The sequence below is a fragment of the Styela clava genome, chromosome 11, assembly GCF_964204865.1.
Source record: "Styela clava chromosome 11, kaStyClav1.hap1.2, whole genome shotgun sequence".
Taxonomy (NCBI): Eukaryota; Metazoa; Chordata; class Ascidiacea; order Stolidobranchia; family Styelidae; genus Styela; species Styela clava.
In genome coordinates, this window is record NC_135260.1 from 17,571,581 (window position 1) to 17,596,913 (window position 25,333).

A 25,333-nucleotide genomic window follows, 5' to 3' on the forward strand; every position below is an offset into this window, starting at 1 on the left:
CATTAAATAGCATAGAACCTTTCGTTCAGTACAAGTCTAAAACTATAGATAACAGTTACAATATTACATTCGAAATCAATTCACGCGTTACATTTCTATTGTTGTTCTCTGGGATTCGACTGATTCAACTTTATCCATATATAATTTTGTTACGATGAATTAAACGTTAGAATTTAATTTTGCTTTGTTTGCTGAAAATTAGTACTTTGCATTTTTACAGTGTACAAATGGTCGTGATATTGACGTCTTTTCTGAATCGTTTTCCGCACCAATCAACGTTATTGTATAACGATTTTAAGGATATTATCGAGAATGTGGAAGGCACAGAGCAATATTTTATTTCCATAAACTGATTTAGAACAAGAGAGCTACGCACAAATATATGTACACGTTAGACCAGAGCGAATCAGTCCTTACCGGTACCTTTGACGCTACCGGTACCCTCAAAAAAGTTCTGAATTTCCAGTAGCAAGAATTTTGCAGAATCAAAACGTACAGCCAGTCATGACACTGACTAAAATCCGTGTTCCCATGGATAAAAATAATACAGCAAAATTTTAGACGAAATATCAAATTTCATAGAATTCACGCAAAATTTTGAAATAAATAAAAGTAATAGCCTTCTAGCGAAAAAATTAATCTTTAACCACTGAAAATTTCAAAGCAATTGGTCCAGTATTCGAAGAGAAAAGCGACTTTTCAAAAACGTGTCAAAGAACAAGAACAACAACAACAACAACATAATATTGAAACGATCGTTATGTCCACTTCGTGTCCAAAAAGATGCCAGATACATGAATTTGAAAATATCATGCGGGTTGTGTGTTTCAAGCAGTATACGCAGTATTGTCCACAGACTCTGTGACGAAGAATTTTACAACTAAGTGCTCTTGGCTCTTTAAAGTTGTAGATTTGATTCCAATTCTTTATCAACGTTATAGCAAGTATCATCTTTAATTAAATCATTTTTATGCACATCACCATCAATTTCTGAAGATGGCAAAGCTTTGTATGTCCACAGTGATGTAACGAAACATAAGACACATATACCCTGTAAAAATACAGTATTCAATCATTGAACAAATCTATAAAAAACACGAGGGGTATATTCTACTTAAAATGCTATGGACAATTATTTGTGTTCGTATTTGATTTATAGATGTTACTATGAAGCTTATAACACACAAGATTAGGTTGTAATATCATCATCATTAGTCAACAACTCAACATAACAAATATTGGAATAAATACCAGAAAAAAGTTTTTCTCAGTATTCTATTTAGTATAATTTACCTTAAGAATTGCGCATAATATAACCATATATGTAGACATTGCTTGATTGTCGTAAACATAACACGATCCACATTCGTCACATTTGTTTTCCCAAACAAGACATGTCATATCTATAATTTTACCAAATATGATTGGTAGTGGAATGACCCCAAGAACACGAACAATTATCCACTGAAAAAAAAATTGCAACAATGTAACAATTATTACAGTAAATATTAAAGTTCTCATGCTATACGTAATGTAAATTAATCAGATATTGTCAAAAACAAAAAGATCCATAGTTTCAAAAAGAAAACTGACATAATAAATTTTCTTACTTGAACACCCACAGAGAAAGATCTTTGGGTGAACGGAACGATTCTCATTGAAATCTGTAAATATAGGAAAACAATTAAATATAACTAAACAATTAAACAGTACGAATAGTATAAATATAGTTCTCCTATATTGTTCGCCTTTGCCGAACAACACACATTACACAGATTCTAGCCGAAGTCAAAGTTTGTTAGTTTCTTCCCGATACACTTATAAGTCTACATTCTTGTTAAATGATATATACAAACTGCAGTATCTACGTATTCTTGAAATGATTGTAGTTTTCATATACTGTATCATATTAAGACTATTGCCTATTGTATATAAGAATATTAAGCATTGTCAGCTTGTTCAATTTTACTTGCAAAATAGGCTGCATTGTGAAAAAGGTGCAAAAAACAGCGATGCCGAGAACAACTATAAACAAGGGAAGATGTTTGCATTGATTGTTCGCACATAATCCTCCCACAGCCCATTTGAAAGTATTATCTTTGGTGGTTGCTATCCTAGAGCAATTTTCAAAGTTCTGAAATCGAAATGGTGGTATAAATAAAACAGTAACATTATCTGATAGTGGAAATGGGAATATTGAATTAAAATGAGGTAATCAACAGGAGACTGCTTTCCTATAAACGAAGTGAAGTATATTTGTATTGAAGAATTATTTGGCTCAAATGACATAGAAATAGGCAAGGTTGGACAACGACTTCCAGCAACGCCTATACATGTTATCATTAGTTAAAGGTCAAACTTCTCATGCGGATGCCACTTTTGCAGGCAAAAGTCTTGCTGACAACGATAGCTCAAAAGTTGGAAATAACGATACGAATTTAAAACAAGTAATTTAAACATGGTGTTGAGCTGTTGATAACATGTCGATGGATGCTTTCGGTGTTATCATACTAAATATATTTGAAAAAGAAATATTTTGTTTTACCGTTTCATTAATTGCAGAGCATCCTGCATGACAAAACGACAAATATGTTAGATTATCAGATCCACAAATAGGTCTGTATAAATTAGTACTACAACCACATTTTGTTTGATCGCAATTGACTTCAGTTTCCAAAGGATATGGGACAAGGACTCCGGCAACATCTGAAAAATAGATAAATAATATTGTTCCTATCAGCATATTTGTGGATCATCTAATTTGTAAATATATTTCTACCATGAATTGTTTTTCTATGAGACATGTTTTGCAGATATGTAAGTCGATGCTGACTATTCAATATCTTGAAACTTTTGAAAATAATTATTCTATGTGATTTGATATGTGGACTGGCCCACAAATTTATATATTGGAAGATGTTATGATCAGGAATGTGCAATAAACAATTTTTTATTCATAATTATCTGCGCGCAAAGTTGTCAGATATGACATGGTAATGTTGTATGATAACGCACATTGCAATAAATTATTCCTGAGAACTTATTTTTAAATTTTAACTTTTAAACCCTAGCTTATTGTGAAAATAAGGACGTCGTATTCATTGAATATTATTTTGCAAATACCACACAATGAACGCCCGACACACCACGTGCGATAAGTATATATAATAAAGAAAATGGAATAAAATATGCATTTTACCTAGGTTTTGGCAACTTAGTAGAAATATAAAAAATGCTGCAAATGCAACAATTGAAGAAATGAGAGATAATTTCAACATAAGCTTCAATTTCATCTTGTATTTTGTGATCAACCAACCGCCAACAAAGTTTGACAAGCTTGCACCAACAATCGCCAAAGCCCCTGTAAATATCGAAATCATACATATATTAACAAAATTTTTCAAATATTAGTTTATGTTAGTTGCAATATGGTAACAGCAGTATGGTATGTATTTTTTGTCCTGGCTGTTAGGCGTGCAAACAAATAATAAAATTATTTGTCAATACAATTACAAACGCAATATTTGAATGTGGGCTTATATAGGAATGAACTTCAATTTTAGAATAAACTGAATATATTTGTAACCTTTCTTGGCGAAAAATAGATTTATAAGAAACATCCGATAAATAGGATATTTATTTGTACATTTTAATAAAAAGAAGAGGTCATGTCCAAATCTTGAGTGATCAGGTATGATAAGGAGAAATGTATCAAATATTTTATTAATGTCCATGTCATATTTAAAAGTTGAAATTATGGGTTTATTTGAAAGGGTGGTTTTTAGCAAACTCTCATCAGTCATCACCCACCAAAGTAAAGTCCGGCATCCGAAGCAGTTACGCCATAAATCGACTCGATATATTTGGGTCCAAATGTTGCCAATCCAACAATAAGCCCTGAATCAACCGTTGATGCAAATGAAATCGCCATAAGACACGGATTCTTCAATATTACTAATAACGACCGAGGAACGTCTTTTAAACTGTATGAAAATCAATTTGTATTTTATATGAGTAATTTTTGCACATAGAATTACATCCGATTTGTTTGAATAGTTTTATGTCATACATATCATAAATTTTAGAATCGTCATTCCACGTTTGCGCTATTAAAAACTACTTGTAGTTAGAAGCAATATAACACAGCACGGCCGAAATTAGGGGGAAACAAACAATGATTTAATTGCTTGACGTGGTATGATATATAAATTTACTGCAGTTTTCTCTACGTTTTTCTTCTTAATGTAATCGTTAGGTAATATAACTAAAAATATGTGTTACAATGCATTTTAAATACAGTGCTACAGTCTAAGCAACACTTAAGATGAAAGTTTTATGAAATATTCCCGCACCTTATATAATATTGGTGATCTGGCCTACATACTTAATTTTTTCGATTGCATCATTTTCTAGTGGCATGATCATATGAATGAGTTAAATACGTTAAACCAGCCTACCTTTTACCAAAGTTTTCATCGCCCTTGACGCTCTCTAAAGTTTTATGCATTTCAGTTTCTCTATCTTTCCGGTATTTCTCAGTCCCGGGTATTTGCCTTGGAAACATCATAATGGGAATAGATATAGAAATATGTAGAATCCCAACAATTAAAAAACTAATCCACCAATTCCCAACCCATGCTGGGTTATTTTCTAAAATGTTTCCTCTAAATAGAAATGCGAAAAAAATTTATTAGAAAAAGTAAACTTGACAAAAACTGGAGCCGGAAGTGCTACGAATATATTGCTGTATAAATAATGAGATAGAAAATTGAACATAAAGGTCGAAAACCTAGAATTTCTTTCTTATATTACGTTAACCGCCCACTGAAAAGCTTGATATGATAGGATTGTCAAGTGTAAATTCATAACAATTTATCTCCTACGCATATTCAATATTGCTCACTAACCATAATGATCTGTAACTTCATCTCAAAATTGCATGCTATACGTGTCAAAATTCGATGGCCATACGACTTTTGCTTTTCATCTTTAGTTATGTACCCGTCAAATCAACATAATATGATTTGAACGAGCACTATTCAGGCGATAGAATATATATGATTAAGCCCTGATTCAGGTATAAAAGTTAAAGCCGATAAGAACGTTTAGCACGGACATGAGCAAACTACGGCCCGCTGGCCAAATCCGGCCCGTTGAGTAATTCAATCTGGCCCGCCTGATGCTGCCACAGACAAAATACAACCAAATTCTGTCGTTTTAGCTAAAAAATAGATCCAGAAATTTGTTGAGATTGCGATTAAATTTTGTTTTAGCACGAGGCCTATTGTTTTCCACTTTTGCTTTTGTAACACTGTGAATATTGTTCATAAAATGTAAATTTTCACTTCACACTTACATGACCCGCCAGTCTAGGTGAGCAAAATTTTTGACCCGTGATCCACCCTTGGACTTAGCACCTATAATTGCATGTAGCCAACATAGGAAGATGACTATGAGGAAACAGATACAACTATGACGTCATTTTTGATTACAAAACTGATTCTGAAGTCGCAACTAGGATTGAAATGACGTCATAGTTGTAGGACAGACTCAATTGTGACCAATTTCACTACGTGACGTGAAAAACTGTAGACTTGAATTACTCAATTCATAACTTCAACTCAAAGTACTGGACTTTGGAAATTGATAATAAACGTGGCCGCAAATTGTTGGTATTTTGAGGTAGACTATTAAATTTTTATATTTTGAATGAGCGATTCGTTTGTTACTTATCGATTTTATTACTTATCGATTTTAATCGGTAAGTATGTTGATAGGTATTTGTCTATCTGTCTGTCTGTTTGTCTGTTAGATGCACGCGATATCTCACGAAAGCGAGATTGATTCTGTTCCAGATTTTGCATGTGCATTCATCTTATTTCGGACCAGAAGCCTATTAATTTTGGGCGAATTATGTCATATAATTAGTGAGTTATCAATCAAGAATTGATGAAGTGATCTAGATTTATGTAAAGCGAGAGAATTTTGAGACCCGCCGAGTGTGTGTGTGTGCGATGCGCAATGTGCAAGTTACAAGAGCCGATGAATCGAAACTGCAGTTTCTGTTTTGGGGGATCCCCTAACTATCGATCGATAAGTCTTCGGTTTCCAACCGATATTATCGTTTCGATTTTGATGAAACTCATGCAAGTCAACCCGCAACGGCTGCGAAGTAACGTCCGCGGCCACAACCTGGCTCGCCAAGTCATTTAGTGTGGCTCTTGTCAATACTCAGATTTTCCCCATCAAGCATAAAATTCTAATCCGTCAGTTTATTTTTAAAAGGGCGCTCACATTGTTAAAATTACATGATGTTTCTGTGCCTTTGTCGCTGTTTTAAATCTATCGCCGTTTTGCCCGTTGCCTTTATTACAGTAAGGCTAAGCGATAGATAAGGCCGCATTCTCTTGTCTTGTTAGCTGACTGATGAACATTAGTCAGTTAGGTATAAGGGTTGCTACAACTTCTGTCAAAGCTGATGTTAACAAACTTTGTAGCAACTCGAAATCTCAAGAGTCCGAATAGAATTGTGCAGAATTTGAATTGCGAGAATTTTTCAACTCTTTGTATACATAGAAAAACTATTTTTTGTTGCCGGCTAGATGTCTGAAATTGGCTATATGACGTACACACTCCTGGTCTAGAGTGACAAAGGTATTTTTTTTTATCAAAAGGCACACTTGAATTCCCCCTACAAAATGTCAAACATCAGTTTTCAATTCATGCAATGTAATGGTTTTAATGATTGAATGTTATCATTGTTATGAAATGAAAAAAGTATGTAGCTGCAATACTTACGGATCTTTCATTGTGGTATAAATAGATAACAAGAAACCACCAATTAAAAATCCTGCTGCCGGACCGAGTGATGAACATCCAAGATAAATACCTGAATTTCAGTAATGGTAAAAAGGTTAGTAAACTATGTGACTCAAGTTGTACCCAGAAAATCGTATTTATAGAAATTTTTGGTGCTCTAGAAGTATGCGCATCAAGATGTCACACAGCCTGAATCCTAACCAGTACACACACATACTATGTTCAGGTTGTGCGCCATCTTGGTGCGCATACTTCTGGAGGTCCAAATTTTTTATATGTTTCGGGGTTTCTCAAGAATCTCTTAAAGTCTATGAGATATATAAAAAGCATCGTCTAATTAATATGAATTTGCCTCAAAAATAGTCTTTGCATTTTTGTGACAAAGCTTTGAGGCAATGATTACACAATGTCCTTTGCTTGCGTAGCAGTTGAAAACATCATTTGTAATTATCCGAATATATCTTTGCACTTCATATTAGTGATAATATATATTTTGTATCGTATATTGCAGTCAAGAGTATACTTACCATTGAACGTCGAAGACAGATTTTGTTTAACGTTTTCGTCGAGGTATGTAAAGGCTATTGTATATAAAGGACATGCTCCGATTCCAACCAATATAAATCCAACAAAGAAGAAACCTCTAGGAAAAGTTAATTTTTGTTATTGTAATGAACTAAAACGCGTTTGTTAATTTTTAATAGAAAATGCGTAGTAGAAGATTCGAATGACAGCAATAAAACCAGTGAAAGTCGTGACATTAAACGATCAATTACAAAAACAAAGAGTAAAGTATGGAAACGCAAATGTGAGCAGGCCCGAACACAACCGTGTTCACAATAGTTTCGACGTGATTTTATGTTTACAATTTCGCGTGTATCATTTCGTAACATAGTCATATATGGTCAGGCATTTTTTAGTAACATTTGCAACTCTAACGGACTTCAATTCCGCTATACACTCCTATCGACTAATTTCATAATTTCGTAAAATGTACGTTTAGTTAACATTAATGCAGTTATTGAAGTCTGTTCATTCAAATCACGAGTTAGCAACTCAATTCGTTCAATGGTCTTTCAAATCGCTTGATGTCCTGCCTAGCCATTTATTAAATATTGCAGTCACGTTTTGTTCGCTCAAGTCATTTCCTAATAAATTCGGACATTAGTTTAGGTCTAGTCAACCTATGCTCAATCGGTTAACTTTTTTCCTCGATCCGTGAATACGATTTGGATGTCAACGAATATTTTGCCGATAAATCCGGTGCAAAAAACAGTATTTTCGTTATAATATTGAAAATCAAGACATTAATTTCTATTTTGTGCAGTATTTCCTAACTATATACACCATACATGATAGTGCATTTTCGAATGCAAAGTACAATGAAATGTGATTTTTAAATGCAATGAGGAGCATCAAATGATTTAAGCGTATATATTGCGATGCAATATGCACATATTAAAATTAACCAGAATTACATCACTAAATGCAAGAACACTTCATAAAATTGACTGATAGAGAATTTACGATCAAATAATCAGTTGCAAATGGATGTTTTAATAATATTTTGACAATTAAATCACAATCTGCGGAAAGTAGGCTACGCTAGATAGAAAAGCTTTACTTGAAAAATATCAATGTCCAAGCAGTCTTTTGTTTTTCAACGTGTATCGAGTTCGCATTGAACTTATTTTCAATACGACTCAAATTTAAGATAATCTCATAACAGCATCAATATTAAGAGCGATTACACAACATCAATGCTCAAAATATGAAACGTAGGGCAAGATTTATGCTCATTAACTTGTTCAATAATCAAATCTACCAGATTTACCTGTATGATCTCAATCCCGTATCTTCACAGAGCAAGGTTGAATTGCAGTTGAACGTTTCAACATTAACTGGTTCATACTCTGGAGCGATAAAATGGGGTAACGAGAACAAAATCGAACCCAGTCCCATTATAAAAACACCAGCACCTAACCAATGGGGTTTATGTCTTGCGCCCCCAATATATGACACAATAGGAGTGGCGATTGCACCGGCGATGTCCAGAACACTTGTGATGAGTCCACTTTCCCAGCTTCTTAGACCAAACCTTAGATGTGATAAAACTAATTTTAAATATCGGTTTCTCATATTTATGTGGAAATGTTTCATCGATGATCAATATTGACAATGTATTAGCACATTGCAGATCGTTCGGATCACCACAGGGCAGTCATACGCATGGCAAACTCGAAAAAACTGTAGAAATCCCAAAAACTCTGGTTTCTGACATCAGCACTATACAAACTCTAATCAAATATTTATAATCGGTTCTTACCTATTGGTTTAATTAAAGTATGTTTAATTGAACAATAACTGTCTCATGCACAAATTTCGTGCACCCAGTTGCCGACGATGTCTACCGCTTAAATATTATGGCGACCATGTTTATATGCATTGATTCGGAAAGTATGGGAGAACAGATGAAAGGGAAAATTTCTGCCATTTGTCAGTTAAGGCACGCCAGTTTTTAGTTTTCTCAACAAAATAATTTAGCAATAAATTTCCCTTATGTACCACGATGACCAAGGATAAACGTTCAGCAAAAATAAGCAGTAACAGGACAACCAAGATATAATTTTACTGGCATCAATAAATTAAAAATCTTATATTAAATAGTCGAGTATCTTCTCAAACTTTCTGAGAAATTCGCTTTACAATCATTTACCTTTCTTACCTTTTCTCGATTGTGGTTACGCTAATGTTGTAGAATCCGTTGACTACACTTCCTTCAAGAAAAGCGGCAAAACTCAGAATGACCAATGCCAATTTCACAAGATCTGGGGAGTTGAATATATTTTTTTCTTTCCTGAAAAGCATTGGACACATAATCAATTTGGGGGATTCGACTACAGTTCTTTATATATCTATATTGATTGTTCGTTAGTATTTTAGTTTGGATGGTCGCATTATTTTATATTTATTATTACGCACCATCATCGACAGTCAAAATTTTCAAAAACGAATATTACTTGATAATTTTTCTTATGTGTTTCGTGGCAGTAAATTCTTAAATTTATATAGTCGGCCATGCGTAAACAATATGATTAAATTTTGATTTTAAATGGAACAATCTTAATTCTGTATGCGTTGTTATCGGATTATGTAGTATTGTAGTTTGGTGTTTGTTACCAGACTTTTCGCGCGCTGAATTCTCACTTATGAGCGATGTTTAAAAACAAAATACCTGATAAAAGTATCGTCAATTTGTCAAGTTAATAATGATGATCGTTATATAGTTGAATATAAAATTAAATCGGTATCTGACTACAAGTACTTCCTGATTCGTAATTTCCAACGTTGGCTTTGTAGGGAAAGTCAAGTCGTAACGAACGAGGAAATACAATCATTCAACTTTCATATAAATTTTAGGTACAAGTATTCAGACTATATAAAAGTTTATAGACTTTTTACACCACAATATGATAACATTACACGGTCAACACGAAATACAGTGCTATTAGAATACTCTTCACTTTTTCACATTTCCGGTATGTCTTTTGTTGGTATGTATGCGTCAACATTGCATCTAAACTGGCAGAAAGCTGCAATATGTGTATTGCATGGAAAAACTCCAACGTTCATACCGAAATTTTTACATACAATCATTTGTTTGTAGTGAATTGAGAACCCCGCAATCACATTATTTAAAATGTTCAAGCCATCTATAAATGATATAGCATGGCTGGTTTTGTCCACTTTAAGGTATTGACACAACTGTATACCATTTTAGGAGTTCGATTGATATCGTCATATAGTTCTAATGCTTTAAAATTTATCTAGAATTGAAAATGTAATATATATTAAATTACTTATTTTGATCTTCAGTGTTCGCGGACGTTTTGCTGTCAATATCAATCTCTTCAATTTTGATTTCTTCCTTTGAACAGTCATTGCTAGATCGTTTATTTTCTTGCTTTGAATCCATTGTTAATTATAAAGCATGTTATATTATAATAGAGCTATAAAAATATAAAACCTAACATTTTACCAAAATAATTTAATTACAAATTACATTGTAAAGAATCAATCTCCGCAGATCAAAATATTTTGATTTAAAAATCACTCAATACTCGATACAATCGCTCCAGAGTGTTGTTCAGTTTTTTCAATAAAATTGTACCCGAAACCAGACAAAGATGGGACACACCCGATGCCTCGAGTCCTATTCTATTTAATTGGTCAATTTCCTAAGTAATATCCTCCGCTTTGCGCGTCACCAAGTAATGAACAAACTCACGAATTTTTTATCTTTTATCAACCAACGTCATTCATGCTCATTCACAATTATTTTTTGACTGATTTCTAATGACATTACTCATACTATGTCAAGAACAAAGTTGTGGGAAACCCACTAAAACGCGAAACGTCGAATGATGGTCCCGTTAAACCATTGCTTTATGATACGCAGGCGTGGAATGGATCTATTTATTTTGCACTGGATTGAAAGATAATATTCACGTTTAACGGAGATAGTGTTTTGCCTGCTATAATAACAAAAGGTAAGCCCTTGAACAGCCTGTCACTTACTTTTTTGAGGCCATTTGTATTGTTGTAAGATTGTCATTTATCAGCTAAAATTAAGTGTTAGTTGCAAAATTATTTTTAAAAAAATATTTGTACCTCGGTAACATTTCGAGGCATATTTTTGAAAACCACTTTTAAAAATGATTGCGATTTTGAATTGCAATTAATTTTACTTTTATTTTTTGTTTTGGAAAATTACTTTCTTTGCAATCTAAAATCTTATATATAGATATATACTATATGTATGTATTTCAATTCACCTACGTTTGAATGAGAAGATAAATTAAATATTATACGATGAAAACTCGAATAACCAATCTAAGAAATGTGTAATATGTGAGACGAATGTCTTTTCGCAAGACTTATCTCATTGATAGTACAGCAAACTTATTTTCGCGCCTAACTCCCGCTTCTTTTTGCTAAGAACTCCGGCAAGGACGAACCCATTTATATAGCTCGTTGTTCTATGACTAAAATTATTATTTAAATAATATTTCGTGACCCGGCTTCGAGCAAACTTGCATACAAATTGCAAAATTATTACAAATAATACTACAAATATAGATAATTTTTAGGATAAAATAATAGATAAAGCATACCTGTTTCAGTTGGGCAGGGGTCGGCAACCTACGGCCCACGGGCCGGATCCGGCTCGCGAAGTAATACGATCCGGCTCGCGACGATTCACTGAATTATAGCAACAAAACAGCTGTTTTGACGGGTATTTTCTTCAAGTAACAGAATTTATTGTGAGACACGTGTAGGCTGAATTATATTATAACCTAACAAGTATATACCGGTAATTCCCAATTACTCGTTTAATGAGCCTATTATTTAATTATAATTAGACAAATGGGAACAAAACGCAGAAAAGTTGATGCTAAGTGCAAAGAGTTCCGAAAATATCCAAATGGAAATCAACGCTAGCAGTTATCACGAAAATATCCAAATTTTTGAGATGCGATGCAATGAGGAAATAAATCTATATTCTATTCGAGAGATGTATCAATGTTTGATTTTTATTATAAAAAGTAGCATCCGTCGATTTTTAACTTTCTAAAAATATGTGCGGCCCGCCAATGACTTGCAACCCTTAATTTTGGCCCGTGAGCGACAAAAGGTTGCCAACCCTTGATGTTAGTGAAATAGATATCCACGTGCACGAACAAGACCAATTTGGAAATTTTTACAATTCAAATTTCACTGATAAACTGTTTGTTGGTCCATCACATAACATCGGGACACAATAAATATCTGCATATATATAAATCTGAACAATTTTTTCCTATGATGGAATCAGTACCGTCTCCCAAATAGCGATCAGCGCTCGATTATACTAATCGTATCATGCCATTTAATCATCGCACTCAACCCATAGTCTCAATTAACCGTAAATGCGGTGAAAACTATTCCCATCTGGCGACTTGTTTATAATAAACGTTCATAATTTAAGATCTATTTGACTCGGAATACACTCATCGTACCATTAAGACAATAGCTGTATTGGCAGAAGTAGATTACGGTGGCTGATATACATATCACAAATGCAAATTAGCTAAAAATTATAATTCATTGTAAAGTATTAGTCATGTATAGAATTTATATCATTCTTTTGTCGTTTGCCTTGATAATTAGGATTATAATCATAGACTAACTTCATAACGTGACTATCACATAAATTAGTTATTCATGTATGTTAACCGGAAACTAAATTGCTGCTCTTATACTGGGCCTGATATGGCGTATAGAATGGTTAGTACAGTTCTTCCAGCAATTTACTACATATTCACTACATCGCACCATCATTTACATTTATCATGCAGGTATGAGTCAACTGTATGTAAAAGCACTGTAGTCCGAGATTAAATATGCTTAAAATTTCCGTAACGCCTGTCTGTATATACTGTATATATCCTTTTCGAAGCTTGATATCTTTACGGTAATTGTTTTCTTGCTCGATAACCTTAAAATGGATCAACATTTTCTATTGCATCGAAATATAAAAGCACCGAGAATAACAATGCAAAAAACAACTCTGGAAATTTTCAAATTTCATCGTAAATCGTAGCACCAACAACTCAAATGGCCATACATCTTCCTGTATTAACTAATGTCTGCACGTTATACCTCTACTTAACTGAATATGATTACTTTTCACATATCTTATGCTTGACGCTGATTCACTATCAGTCGAATCTACTATGCTTATGCTGTGTCTAAATATTTGTATATTTTACAGTAAAACGTATTCAAAATTAATATTTTCAAACTCTTGAGTAATGCAAGGCTCAATTTTGATTTATCTGACAAAAGTTTTAGAGAATTGAAATTTGAGGACTGGATTGCAAAAAATAACACAACGTAAAGTACAAGTAAAGTTTGCGATACTACGCCTACCTACCGAGTCATAATTTAATCGTAAAATGGTCCGTGACACAATTTCTATTTTCAAATATAATGACGCGCAGTTATAAAATTTGTGATATAAATTTGAAGATTTTTTTTGAATAGGCCTGAATCACGGTGAATCTTGAGACTGAATTAGTATATCCTCCATTGCATTTCAAAATGAAATATAATTTGTAAGTTATAAGCTGACAATAGTGATGCTAGTATCCTTGTAACAACCCTACTGTGAAAAGGATATTGAAAGAATTTTCGAAACTTGATGATTTCCAAAACATAAGCTCATACATACCGTGAGCTTTTAGATTCATAAAGGTTGAAAAGGAGAAATATCCATCTATATTCTATTTGAACGTTACAATAACGAAGTTGTAAATTATGAATATCAGTTTTGCTATGGGCTGGTCAGCTACTTCCAATACAAGCGTTTAAGATATTTTTATTATTAACAGAGATGAGGTTTTGCTATAGTACATTGGTGCGACTCGGCACGCCGCCAATAAGTACGTCATTACTCGGAAAATATTAAACCGAGATACCATTTAACATAAGAGGAATATACTGTTCGAGGAAGTAATAATGAATGAATAGGACGATGACATATTACAAGCGAGTAAAATTTAGAAATATCTACCAATATATGGATAGCTGGAACTAATATGTCGCCACTGGGAATTCTTATTGTTCATTTGTACCGTGTAATGGACAACCACTGGACTAGTTGTTTTATATTGATATTAACTTCCATACTCCGTATTTATAATGATGCATTTATATGAGAAACTAAAAACAGGTTCTCGCGCTGTTGAGATATAAGAAAGCATGTGACCAGGTTGGCATTTATCTCAATATTGAAGATATTGCACAATGTCCCTATTGAGGTGGGAGGTTTAAATCACTCTGACACGACACTATTTGACTAATGTTTATAACATTTTAACCAATTGTCAAAATTGTTAGTCACACATGCAAAGACTTGCTAAATATCAATCTGCTAAAACGAATTATGTATCTAATGAAATTCACTTGTCCTCACCAACCTGGAAAAACAATCCGAGAATAGGGAAGTTATAGAATTCCATGCCTGCTATATTATATTGAGGAATGAGCATGTGGCCCCGATTGCCATTTCAACTCATTAAAAAAAAAAAATTCCGAGGAGGTTTTGGGTCGCTCACAAGACGGACTTATTTAAGTTGCATATCGTCACGCTATCAACCGAATTGCGTACGTCATTTTAGGCGATTTTTGGTTTTTTATAAAATAGGTATTTATGTAATGCTGCGCACCTGTCTGTTAACGCATATTTTATTTTAAGAATTCCGAAACCAATAAAATTGGAGATTTAGTATGACATGCACATTTGTGCAATTGTTTCGTCATAATGAATTATCATTGCCACCGCTGGACTATTGTGACGTCACAAATGCAAAATAACCTCGGCGAAGTAATTTTGAGTTTTCGCATTTCGAATTCTAGCTTAGCGCCAGGAGCGTAGCCAGAATTTTTCGAGGGGGGGGGTTCTGAATTTTTTTTTTGCCAAGTTAGATCGAAACTGCTAGCGTGTCCGATCGAGCGCTGGAATACGCGTGTTTTTAGTAGTTTCGGGGGTCTAAAAAGCGTTTCAAGCTACGGAAAATTGCTATATATGATACAAAAAATTATTTTATTTTTTTTACATTTCAAAAAGGGGGGGGGGGGTCGATCCGCAAAACCACCCCTCTGGCTACGACACTGCTTAGCGCGCATTAATTTGAATTTAAACTACAGTATAGGAAGGCGTGCACCTGTGACTTTTCCAATTCACCTTGGTTGGCTTTTATATTGGGTGCATTGCTGTTTTAATCTTTATATTTAATCCTAATCTTATTTCGGTGGGTGTGCAGTGCGCCAATATGACGTCACTTAACTGCGTCATACAAATTAACTTAAATCCGGCTACGATCAAAAAATTGAACCATGACAAATTATTGACTCTCAATGGCATAACAATATCATTAGGAAGTTTTTTACGTTTTTTTCAAAACTGCTAAAAATGACTTACGCAATTCGATTATTGACGTGACGATATTAGGTTGCATATTAAACTCGTACTTTTCTAATGACTATCTGGCTGAATTAAACAAATGTGCTTCGATGTAGCCAGGTTTGCTTTGAAACTGCTGAACCGTAGTAATATAAGTAGTGATATTCTTTTATTTACCAACGGATGTTCTTTTAATAGATGGCCACTTGACTGTCATATACGTACCAGATTTTATACCATCGCAATATTTGCTACTTCTGATATATTTTCAATATCTGCTGTTATCTGTTTGTTCTGTACTACAAACGACTTGGTAAACTGAAGTCACTCATTTGATAAAACTCTTGCCTTGGATTGACAGTATTCTATCTCGATATCGGTAGTACTTTGGTTGTGCTCTCCGTATGAGTGGGTACTTAGGCTGTATTAGGTATTCATTCTGAAAACGACCTCAAATATGGACTATCTTGTCTAGCTGTCACTTGAATCAGCTTTAGTTGGAACATGTTAATATTCATACTCCCACAGGGCCACAACCATTCGAAGATGACATCAACGAATGACAAAGAATAACAACATGAGAAACTAATTAAATTTTGTCACAGCATTTTATTACAATGAGCTAAGTCCAAAAAGTCGGCCATTTCAACTGTCTACGGTCTGCTTCCGCGAACGCAAGGTAAAATTTATTCAAATAGTATTGAATTAGTTAATTATTAAACTAACAGGATCTTGCATCTTAATTTAACGCATTTCGAAAAGCATTAGATTCCCGTCATTGTAGCAATTTCACGGAAAAACGATATGTCATTCATATCAATATACACACATGTATATAAATCAATTTGTGTATTGTTAGTTTTGAGTAATATTACGTCAAAAAGGGATTTTGATTGATATGCTGACCTGAACACACAGCCGTTTTCTAATGCATGAACTCTAAAATCAAAACATATGTCAGATTATGAGCAGCTTGGAGATGAGTTCGTGACACAGAATTACTAAAATTGAAAGCTGGTGGTTGTATGAATGACACAATTTATTATCGGCCTGATATTTTGTATTTGTTAAATGTGAATATAGATATAATGTACGCCAATGGGAGATAACATAAATTTAAAAAAGCAACGCTGACACTTGTAAGCAATTCACTGTTTTTATTTTGTCAAAGTCACTCAAATTAATATATAAAGCACAACGTTCAAACCGGATTTCATGTTTAATATTAAATATAGCAGGGCGGATCGTTGATATTTCTATCAACCATGTATCAGTGAGTAAAACAATATGTGAGCTTTGATGACGCAAAACCACATCTTTCAATATGTCCTCCCATCTTTTAATAATTATTTATAGAAATGATTTCTTACAAACATAAGCTTGACTATTTGGTTAAAAAAAGAAGGCATTCTTCTCTACTTTTAAATCGCGCTAGGTTTGACGTAAAATATCAAATTTGAAAATATTTGTGTCTGTTGAAATGAGGTTCCTATGACAAAAGAATTATATAACAGGATTCAAAATTTGGTTCATATGAATTGTTCTTTCAGGTTCATTTATTTCTTCATTGTCCATCAATAAATAAGATTGATTTTCTGTTGGAGGATTGTACGAAAAATAAACTGCTATTAAGAGGCAGATGTTGACACCCTGAACATAAAAATTAAAAGCATTTCAATTCACGACTACTAGACTTCTTATAGAGGAATCTATTTTCATGATAATTCGTTATAAACTGCTTTTATACACACGGACAGAATAAAAATAGAACAATGAGTTAAAAGATGGTTCTGTTAACTGTGAAAAATAATTTCGATTTCAAAAGAACTTGAGTATAATAAGCATGGTGGAATATACAATATAGCACGAAAGGAACTAGTTGAATCATGGCCATGCTTATACTCAACAATCATAGACTTTGTGCAGTACATTTCAGTAATTTGTTTACCGTGTAGTTTTGCCTACTGAATTTAGGAATTGGGATGAATCAAATTTGAAATACGACACGATGTTTGCGCCAACTAGCGAACTCCCTTTCAACAGTGAAATTTGAATTGGTCAGGTAAGTAGGTGCATTTCAAAAATTTTCGGACGAGCGGTTAAATTATGTTAGAAGTTCTCGACAACTAATAAACCCTTTTAGATTTAAAACTGTAAAATTCTGAGGTATTTTTAGTCTCCAATACATCCACTTACTTTTAAAGATAAATTGAGCAACGAAATATAGGTAGACATGGTATGGTTATCATATATATGACATGATCCGCACTCTCCACACACAACGCCCCACATTATGCATGATATATCAAGAACTTTTCCGTATATAATTGGCATTGGTGTACTACCAACAAGACGAATAATTAGCCACTGAAAGATAAAGAATAGGTGTTAAAACTAATCAAAGAGCATTTAAATATATGGGAAAAGAGACAAGAGAGTGATTATGACTGTTATTTTATCCTTTCATATTCCCTATCTTTGATTAGTTTGTCAGCCTGTCTTGAATAATTTCAATGGCTTGACACGATCAGAAGCGATTTCGATTCAGCGAGTTGCGAGCATAGGTTTAAATATTGAATGACCAAAACAAATACTTACCTGAACACCGAGTGTTATGGTTCGTTGTGAAAATGGTACGATTCTGATGGAACTCTGAAATTAACAACCAAGCTGTTAGTGGTTACTACTTACTAGCAATAGCCCACTGTAAATGCGGATATCATAGGTCAGTATATAATCTTGTCGTTTATATTTTAGCAAATTATTAAGGGCATTATACGTTTCCGTAACTTTGTTGAGCATATCTGCGGAATTTTATGTAAACACTATAAAATTTGCATTTCGTGTCAAATTCCTATATTAAACTATTAATTGACTTTTAAGGCTTGGTTTAGTATTTGTGTAGAAACTATTACTGAAAACACGTGGTTGTATATGAGATCACCACTTTAGGCGCTGGATACAAAAGATAAAGTCTGAATTATACTTTCGTAATACAGATAATTGAATGACATTAGCAACCAAGAACTATTAGTTTATATTGAGAAATATATGTGTGGTTCGTATTACTAAGCCATAGATGAAACCGGCGTTTGGTTCTCAAACGGCAACCCAGCCTGAAATCTAGATGAGATAGATTACTATCGGGTGATTGTTAGTTGTTAGTTGGTATTGTTTTTAAACGTTTACCTGTAGCGTAGTTTGCCCTTTCATAAAAGTGAAGAAAACTGCAAGTCCCATAAAGACCAAAGATATATTAAATTTATCACAAGTGTTATGCTGGCACGGTCCCACTTGTGCCGTAAACATATTTAAATCGGGAGATGTTTCAGTAACTTTTGAGATATTTCGCATCTTCGTGCAATTTGTGAAGTTCTGAAAAGACGAGAGGATAATATCAAACTAAATTGGCACATAAATGAATCTGCGCACTCTGAGTGCTACGCCGGGAGTGTGGCCCGCGGGCCAAATACGGACCACAAGCAAAAAATTATGCGGCCCGCGGAGAAGTGCCAATTTTGAAGGGTGTGCCCTTGAAACAAATTTTCTATATAGTTTAATCTAGTATGTGCGAATAATTCCAATGCCTTTGTGCTGCAAGTGCTTGTGCAAAGCCAACAACGCATGTCATAAGATCAAAAAACAAAATTTTTGGGCCTGCAACTACTAGCAAACCTATGATAAATAAAGGTGCGGCCCGCAGTTTCAACCAGTTATCTGGATCTGGCGCTCCTGTATTGAAGGTGGCACACCCCTGTGCTACGCTATACGAGTCGCTAGTCTGCACACAAATTGGCAGAATAATCGTGAAAGCCAAATGTCTTCAATTCTGCTGCCTAAATTGTATCGATTCACTTTCTCAGGCAGCTGAATGTGCTTGAAAGGAATATTTAACACAACAAGCACCAAAATCTTTTTCCATGACTCTATGGCTGCGGGTTCAAATGTTATTGTTAAAAACCAAAGATCGCCAGCATGCATTTTTCTGTGATATTGTGTGTATTTCAGTAAATAATATTGGAAAAATTATTTTAAACCACTTTCCCTGCTGCTTTGAAACGGTTTTATTTTAAGCTAAGTAAGACACATAATCGTTCGTACTCGAGTGTTATCCACTCGGGAGCTCAACATTTCCGTTGTGCGGTAATGGAAAATTTGACATACCTTTGTATCTACGACCGTACAACCCGCATCGCAGTGTGACAAATACGTTAAGTTATCATATCCACAGACAGGTCTGTATAACTGGGTGCTACATCCACATTCCGTCTGCTTACATTCGACGCTCAATTCCCCGGGATATGGAACTGTTACCCCGGCGACGTCTGGAAGAAAGCAAAAATATGATTGAAAGTGGAGTTCGGAGTCTCGTAACAAAAGTCTTCATCATAAATTAATTGATAGTGCGCAAACTGCAAATAACATCACAAACGGTAAGAGTTAGCTTGTGGAACCAATGCTATTCATATCTCATTTTAACATGAAACTATTGACTACTGTTTTGTACCGCGACAAGTTATATGACTTTGTGAGTTAGTCACTAGATCATTTTTATAGTATATTTTTTTACGTACCTGTGTTGTCGCAGCGATATAAAAATATGAACAGGCACGCGAAAGCTGTTATTGCACAAACAACACTCATTCTCAACATTTGTTTCACAGATAACTTCAGTTTACTGATGAGACATCCACTGATAACATGTGCTGAACTTGCAGTCGTGATTGCTAAAACGCCTGAACATTAACGAAAGACAAAATATGAGGTCAAAGTTGATGGTGTATACAAATCGACGAGAAAAGCAAGAAATTTATATCTTCCAATAATGCCCAGTACTCTTGATGTTTGGAAATTGAGTGTAAAGGAGACAAAGAATTTTGTCATCAGCAAACTACAGTAGTACCGTGTCGAAATATTTCACTATTATGAAATACACGACCCTCCACCGTAATCAGTGTTTGCATAAGCAGTCGTAACCTATGGCAATGAGGTGGAAACATGGCATAATTATATATTATTATGATCAGGAAATTATACCTTCCTGTGTAGTCTATTATAACATCAATAGTAGTGGCTTACCAAAATAAAACGCAGCTGTAGATGCTGATATATTAAACATTGACTCGATATATTTCGGACCAAACGTTGCAATACCAATTATCATTCCCGAGTCCAATGCATTCGCGAAAGAAATTAACATTAAGGTGGAATTTTTTAACAATGACAAAAGACTTTTTGGGATATCTTTGAGGCTGAAATGAACGTATACGTTTAGTGTTATTATTTGTACTATTTATCACACTAGATACAAAACTGAAGGAACATACACTAAAATGTTTTTGATCCACAAACACGCATTGATATACGTGTGCAGCGTGAGCTTTATTCAGCTGAATTAATATAAACGAAATTACGAGGTAAAAACTATAATGATATACTGTCGCACGCAGTATTTTATTATAGGCTATGCGGTAAATATACGAGGTCCAAGTATATGCGATTATTCACACAATTGCTTGACTACATCAAATATATATTTGTCAGGAAAAGATTGGCAACAAAGCATTACAGGACGTATATTTTACTATAATCGTAAGGCTTGATTTCATTCTAAACACTTGACCGATTGACCTTATTTTTTTTTACAACATATATATAATGATAATATTAATATATACATGCTATAATTTGTCTGTATTTCTGTGAGTGTTAGGATCTAGTAATAGATTACCCAATTGTTAGACTAATTACTTATTTTTACTGTATTCTAATACAATATATAATTTTTAAAATGAATACCTTTTACCAAAATTACTATCGTTCTTGATTCTCAATGCATCGTTATGTTGATGCATTTCGTTTTCCCTATCAACTCGAACTTTATCTGAACCAGGCATTCTTTCGGGAAACAGGAAGATTGGAATACAGAGGATAAAATACAAGATGCCAACAACTAAAAACCCAAGCCACCAGTTTCCGATCCACGATGAACTTTCTGGTGAGACGCCAACGCTGAAAAAAGTTTCAATCTGTTTTCAAAAGGGGCAAAAAGTAATTTCTTACAGAGGCAAGAGAGTATGTACATGGATAAGTTTTATTTATCTTGTCAAGTATTCCAAGACGAACGATAGAGACAAATATGAGCGTCGGGGTCTGCAGGTGGGAAAACATAAAAATTAATTTCACTTCACAATGAAGATGTTTAAAACATTTAGCGTCTCCTAATACCTGTAAATTATTTAAAAGTCCGTAACTACCGGGTAAATTACAACCAAAATAAACTTACTGCCGGTACACTTCGAAGTTTTTCTAGTACATATGATAATACGAGGAATGCTATCACACACCTTTACCATTACTCTGAAGAAAAAGTGCTGTTTGACACAAGATGATTTCTTAGGACACAGCCAGTTACAATATTCTCGCCACCACTCTTAGCTCGGAATTATGACAGTATTGTTTTTTTTTTTGGATAATACTATTCAGTAATATTTTAGATAAAATATAATAGCACAGAAGCTTTTGTCTCTAAGTCCAAATATATGGAACATGTATAGAAATATATACATAGAAACACTTACGGATCTTCTAATGTAGTAAAGTGTGTTAGTAAATATCCTCCTACAATATATCCGATACCTGGTCCCAAGAGAGATGATGCATAAAATATACCTAAAATAAATACATAAATAAAGCTATTAAAAACTATTTTCGATAGAATCCACTAACATTAAAGCTTAATATTGAACTTTGTCTTTGACTTTGTGACAACATAACCGAAAAACGAATACCACAGAGATCAATGGAAATAGCGCTCAGTTCTAACTTATTCGCTGCAGTTTTTTAAGCTGGGTGACCAAAATTGCACCATTCTTGTTGCGCCAGTCTACTTTAGATCTCGCGTTAACGAATATTTAAAATCTCCGTAGCGCATAATATGCAAGACGTCTGGAGCCGATATGATTATAATGTATCTAAAGGTTACATAATATATAAGTATATGACGCAGTAAGGCAATTTATCAAATCTTTCCCATAAACTGTTATCAATTTGCATAGAAAATTTGCCATTGAAATCATTTGCCTCAATAAGAAATTTTATGTGCTATGGTAGAGTGGGGTATTTATAATCACCTAACAAACCATGTGGTGAACATGGTGGTAATGTTTAGAAAGGACATATTCTAAGTTAGAAACTTTCTAGGTAAACAAACCGTGATATGTAGATGAATGAACTTGTTCAACATTTTCATCCAGATATGACAACGCGAGTGTATATAATGGGGTTGATCCGATTCCCATTAACATCTGTCCAACAATAAAATATCCCCTGTAAGTGAAAATAATGATTTTATAACTCATTCATTTTTTTACAGTCTGAATATATCGTATTGCTTGTTGTGCGTTTTTATGAATTAAATGTTAATCTGGATTCCACAGCGCACTTTTATTCAAAGCAAAGCGGAAAAACGAACTGGGATGAGCGCAATGCGCTTTGTATATCCTACATTGTTCTTCATCCGTTGCGTGTGTCATACAATAGCAGGCGAATTAAATTTGAAATGTATTATTATATGGCTACCCGTACTGAACTTAATTCAAACACAAACGACGAAAATAAACAATTTAAAATAATATTATTGTAATCGAAAGCCGGATTCAGAGGATTTTTGATTATGGATAAATTGAGAGCTAATGCTCTATTTTTCATAAATAACCTACATTTTACGAGTCACAAGTACTTACCTGTATACACGCATACTCAAATTTCCACACGTCGGTTGAGTAGCGCAGTCTATTGCAGTCACTCCTTCAATTGAGTATGTTGATGCAAGAAAATGAGGTAAGCTGAAAATCAACGAACCTAGACCCATAATAAATATTCCGCTTCCAATCCACGTGGGCTTATGACCGGATCCACCAATATAACTGAATACTGGTAAAGCCAGACATCCTGCAATTTCGTAAGCACTTGATAAAAACCCGGTTTCAGAACTTCTCAATGCGAATCTATAATGTATTAAAAAATCGAATATTGAAAAATGAACTGACCGATATATAAAAGGTGTGATATTAAAGAGAGTTGGCCGGCCATGGCTGGTTTACATCACACATGCTTTGATTCAGGTTGAACAACGATGTTCCCGGTCAAATTGAGCAATCAAATCATTATTCAAACCACGTCATGTATTCCAAACGTAACATGGATTTCCATCTTCGAAACAAATTACTTTTGTGGAATGTCAGATCTTGAGGCTATCTGCTCGATTTTAAAGTTGGGATATTTCAGCATCCACATGATTATTCCGAATAGAACGAACAAGTCGTAATATATGATTTGCACTCACCTCTTTTCTAGCGTACTGACATTGATATTATAAAGCCCACTAACAACAGCACCTTGCAGAAATGAAGCGATCGAAAAGAACAGCAACGCTCCTTTTGGGTTGTTAAGCGATTCAAAGTATTTGAAGGTGTATCTGAAGCGATAATTTTATTGCCCCGTTAGCAAAAAATATGCAAAGGACTAAATATAAACCTACTTCTAGTTCATAGAAAAAAATATTGACACGCTACATTTATTGTCTATGACTCTATGTTGACTTCTCGAAGTAGAGGTCCGACAAGCTGAAACCCGTGTATGTCTTATGTTTAGCAAAGATCAATTACACGAAGTGAGTAAGCATTGTGGCGCGCAATACAGCTGAACACTCACAACTGACTGCAAGTTGCATTCGGTTGCTGTAAATTATATAAAAATTAGAGAAGTACTCCTGAAGCAACGAGGTGATGTTTCGTGCGACAAACAAGAAATCCCACACACTATATCTGAAATAACAATACTGCTTGCCTTTTTGTCTGAATATATCCACAGCGTATTTCACATCCGCATTTTTCGTTTTCATGCTCCTGGAGTTCGTCATATTGCAAATCTTCCAGATTTTCTACACTAGAATACGGACCCTCCATTCGCAAGCATAAACTAAATAAATAATTTACTTCACTTCTGTACTAAAAAAAAATGACAAAATAGCATATCGCGCTGTTTGGGCAAACTAATCCACCGGCAAACTATACCGATTCCAGCAGGTAGAGCGTTTACATTTCACGCCTCGTTTGTTTACAATTGTTCTCTAGTGACCCTCCACAATATTATTAGATTCTGGTTTGCAAATATTTTCCTCGTGTCCGACAGCCTAGTACCAGTGACTGAAACAATGTGCGACCTAAACGCGTGTCGGTGCGGTCATGCCTGAAGCGTAACAAACCAAAGTTTCATAATCGTTTAATGCAAAGCGCATTTTGCAGTATCGGGTTTTGGACTTTCATTTCATGATCCTATTTTCAATTATATCAAAGTTTTCCTCATATCTAGCCTGCGGGTTGAAGGAAAATGGTACTAGATTAGACATACTTTTATTGCGCAGCACAGCCGCTTTATTCGATAATTACTGATCGTCATTAAATTGCTGTCAAGATTTTTTACATGAATGGCAATTGGATGATG

The 25,333-nt window shown here is 34.3% G+C and overlaps 2 protein-coding genes across 2 annotated transcripts; both read right to left on the minus strand.

Annotated features, from left to right (window-relative positions):
* Positions 1 to 719: 719 nt before the first annotated feature.
* LOC120347759 (solute carrier organic anion transporter family member 4A1-like) lies at positions 720 to 10,825 on the minus strand. The gene is made up of 13 exons (XM_039417840.2): positions 10,680 to 10,825; positions 9,545 to 9,676; positions 8,654 to 8,917; positions 7,347 to 7,462; positions 6,799 to 6,889; positions 4,458 to 4,664; positions 3,811 to 3,983; positions 3,200 to 3,361; positions 2,546 to 2,706; positions 1,970 to 2,134; positions 1,611 to 1,664; positions 1,294 to 1,464; positions 720 to 1,051 (listed from the first exon to the last, which is right to left on the minus strand). The coding sequence occupies exons 1-13, from the start codon at positions 10,793 to 10,795 to the stop codon at positions 899 to 901; spliced, it is 1,965 nt and encodes a 654-aa protein (XP_039273774.2). The 5' UTR covers positions 10,796 to 10,825; the 3' UTR covers positions 720 to 898.
* A 6,077-nt stretch (positions 10,826 to 16,902) lies between these two features.
* On the minus strand, positions 16,903 to 25,016 carry LOC120347757 (solute carrier organic anion transporter family member 4A1-like). The gene is made up of 13 exons (XM_039417839.2): positions 24,677 to 25,016; positions 24,174 to 24,305; positions 23,572 to 23,835; positions 23,040 to 23,155; positions 22,408 to 22,498; positions 21,626 to 21,838; positions 20,906 to 21,078; positions 20,401 to 20,562; positions 19,991 to 20,151; positions 19,016 to 19,201; positions 18,425 to 18,478; positions 18,023 to 18,193; positions 16,903 to 17,476 (listed from the first exon to the last, which is right to left on the minus strand). The coding sequence occupies exons 1-13, from the start codon at positions 24,793 to 24,795 to the stop codon at positions 17,330 to 17,332; spliced, it is 1,989 nt and encodes a 662-aa protein (XP_039273773.2). The 5' UTR covers positions 24,796 to 25,016; the 3' UTR covers positions 16,903 to 17,329.
* Between the last annotated feature and the right edge of the window lie 317 nt (positions 25,017 to 25,333).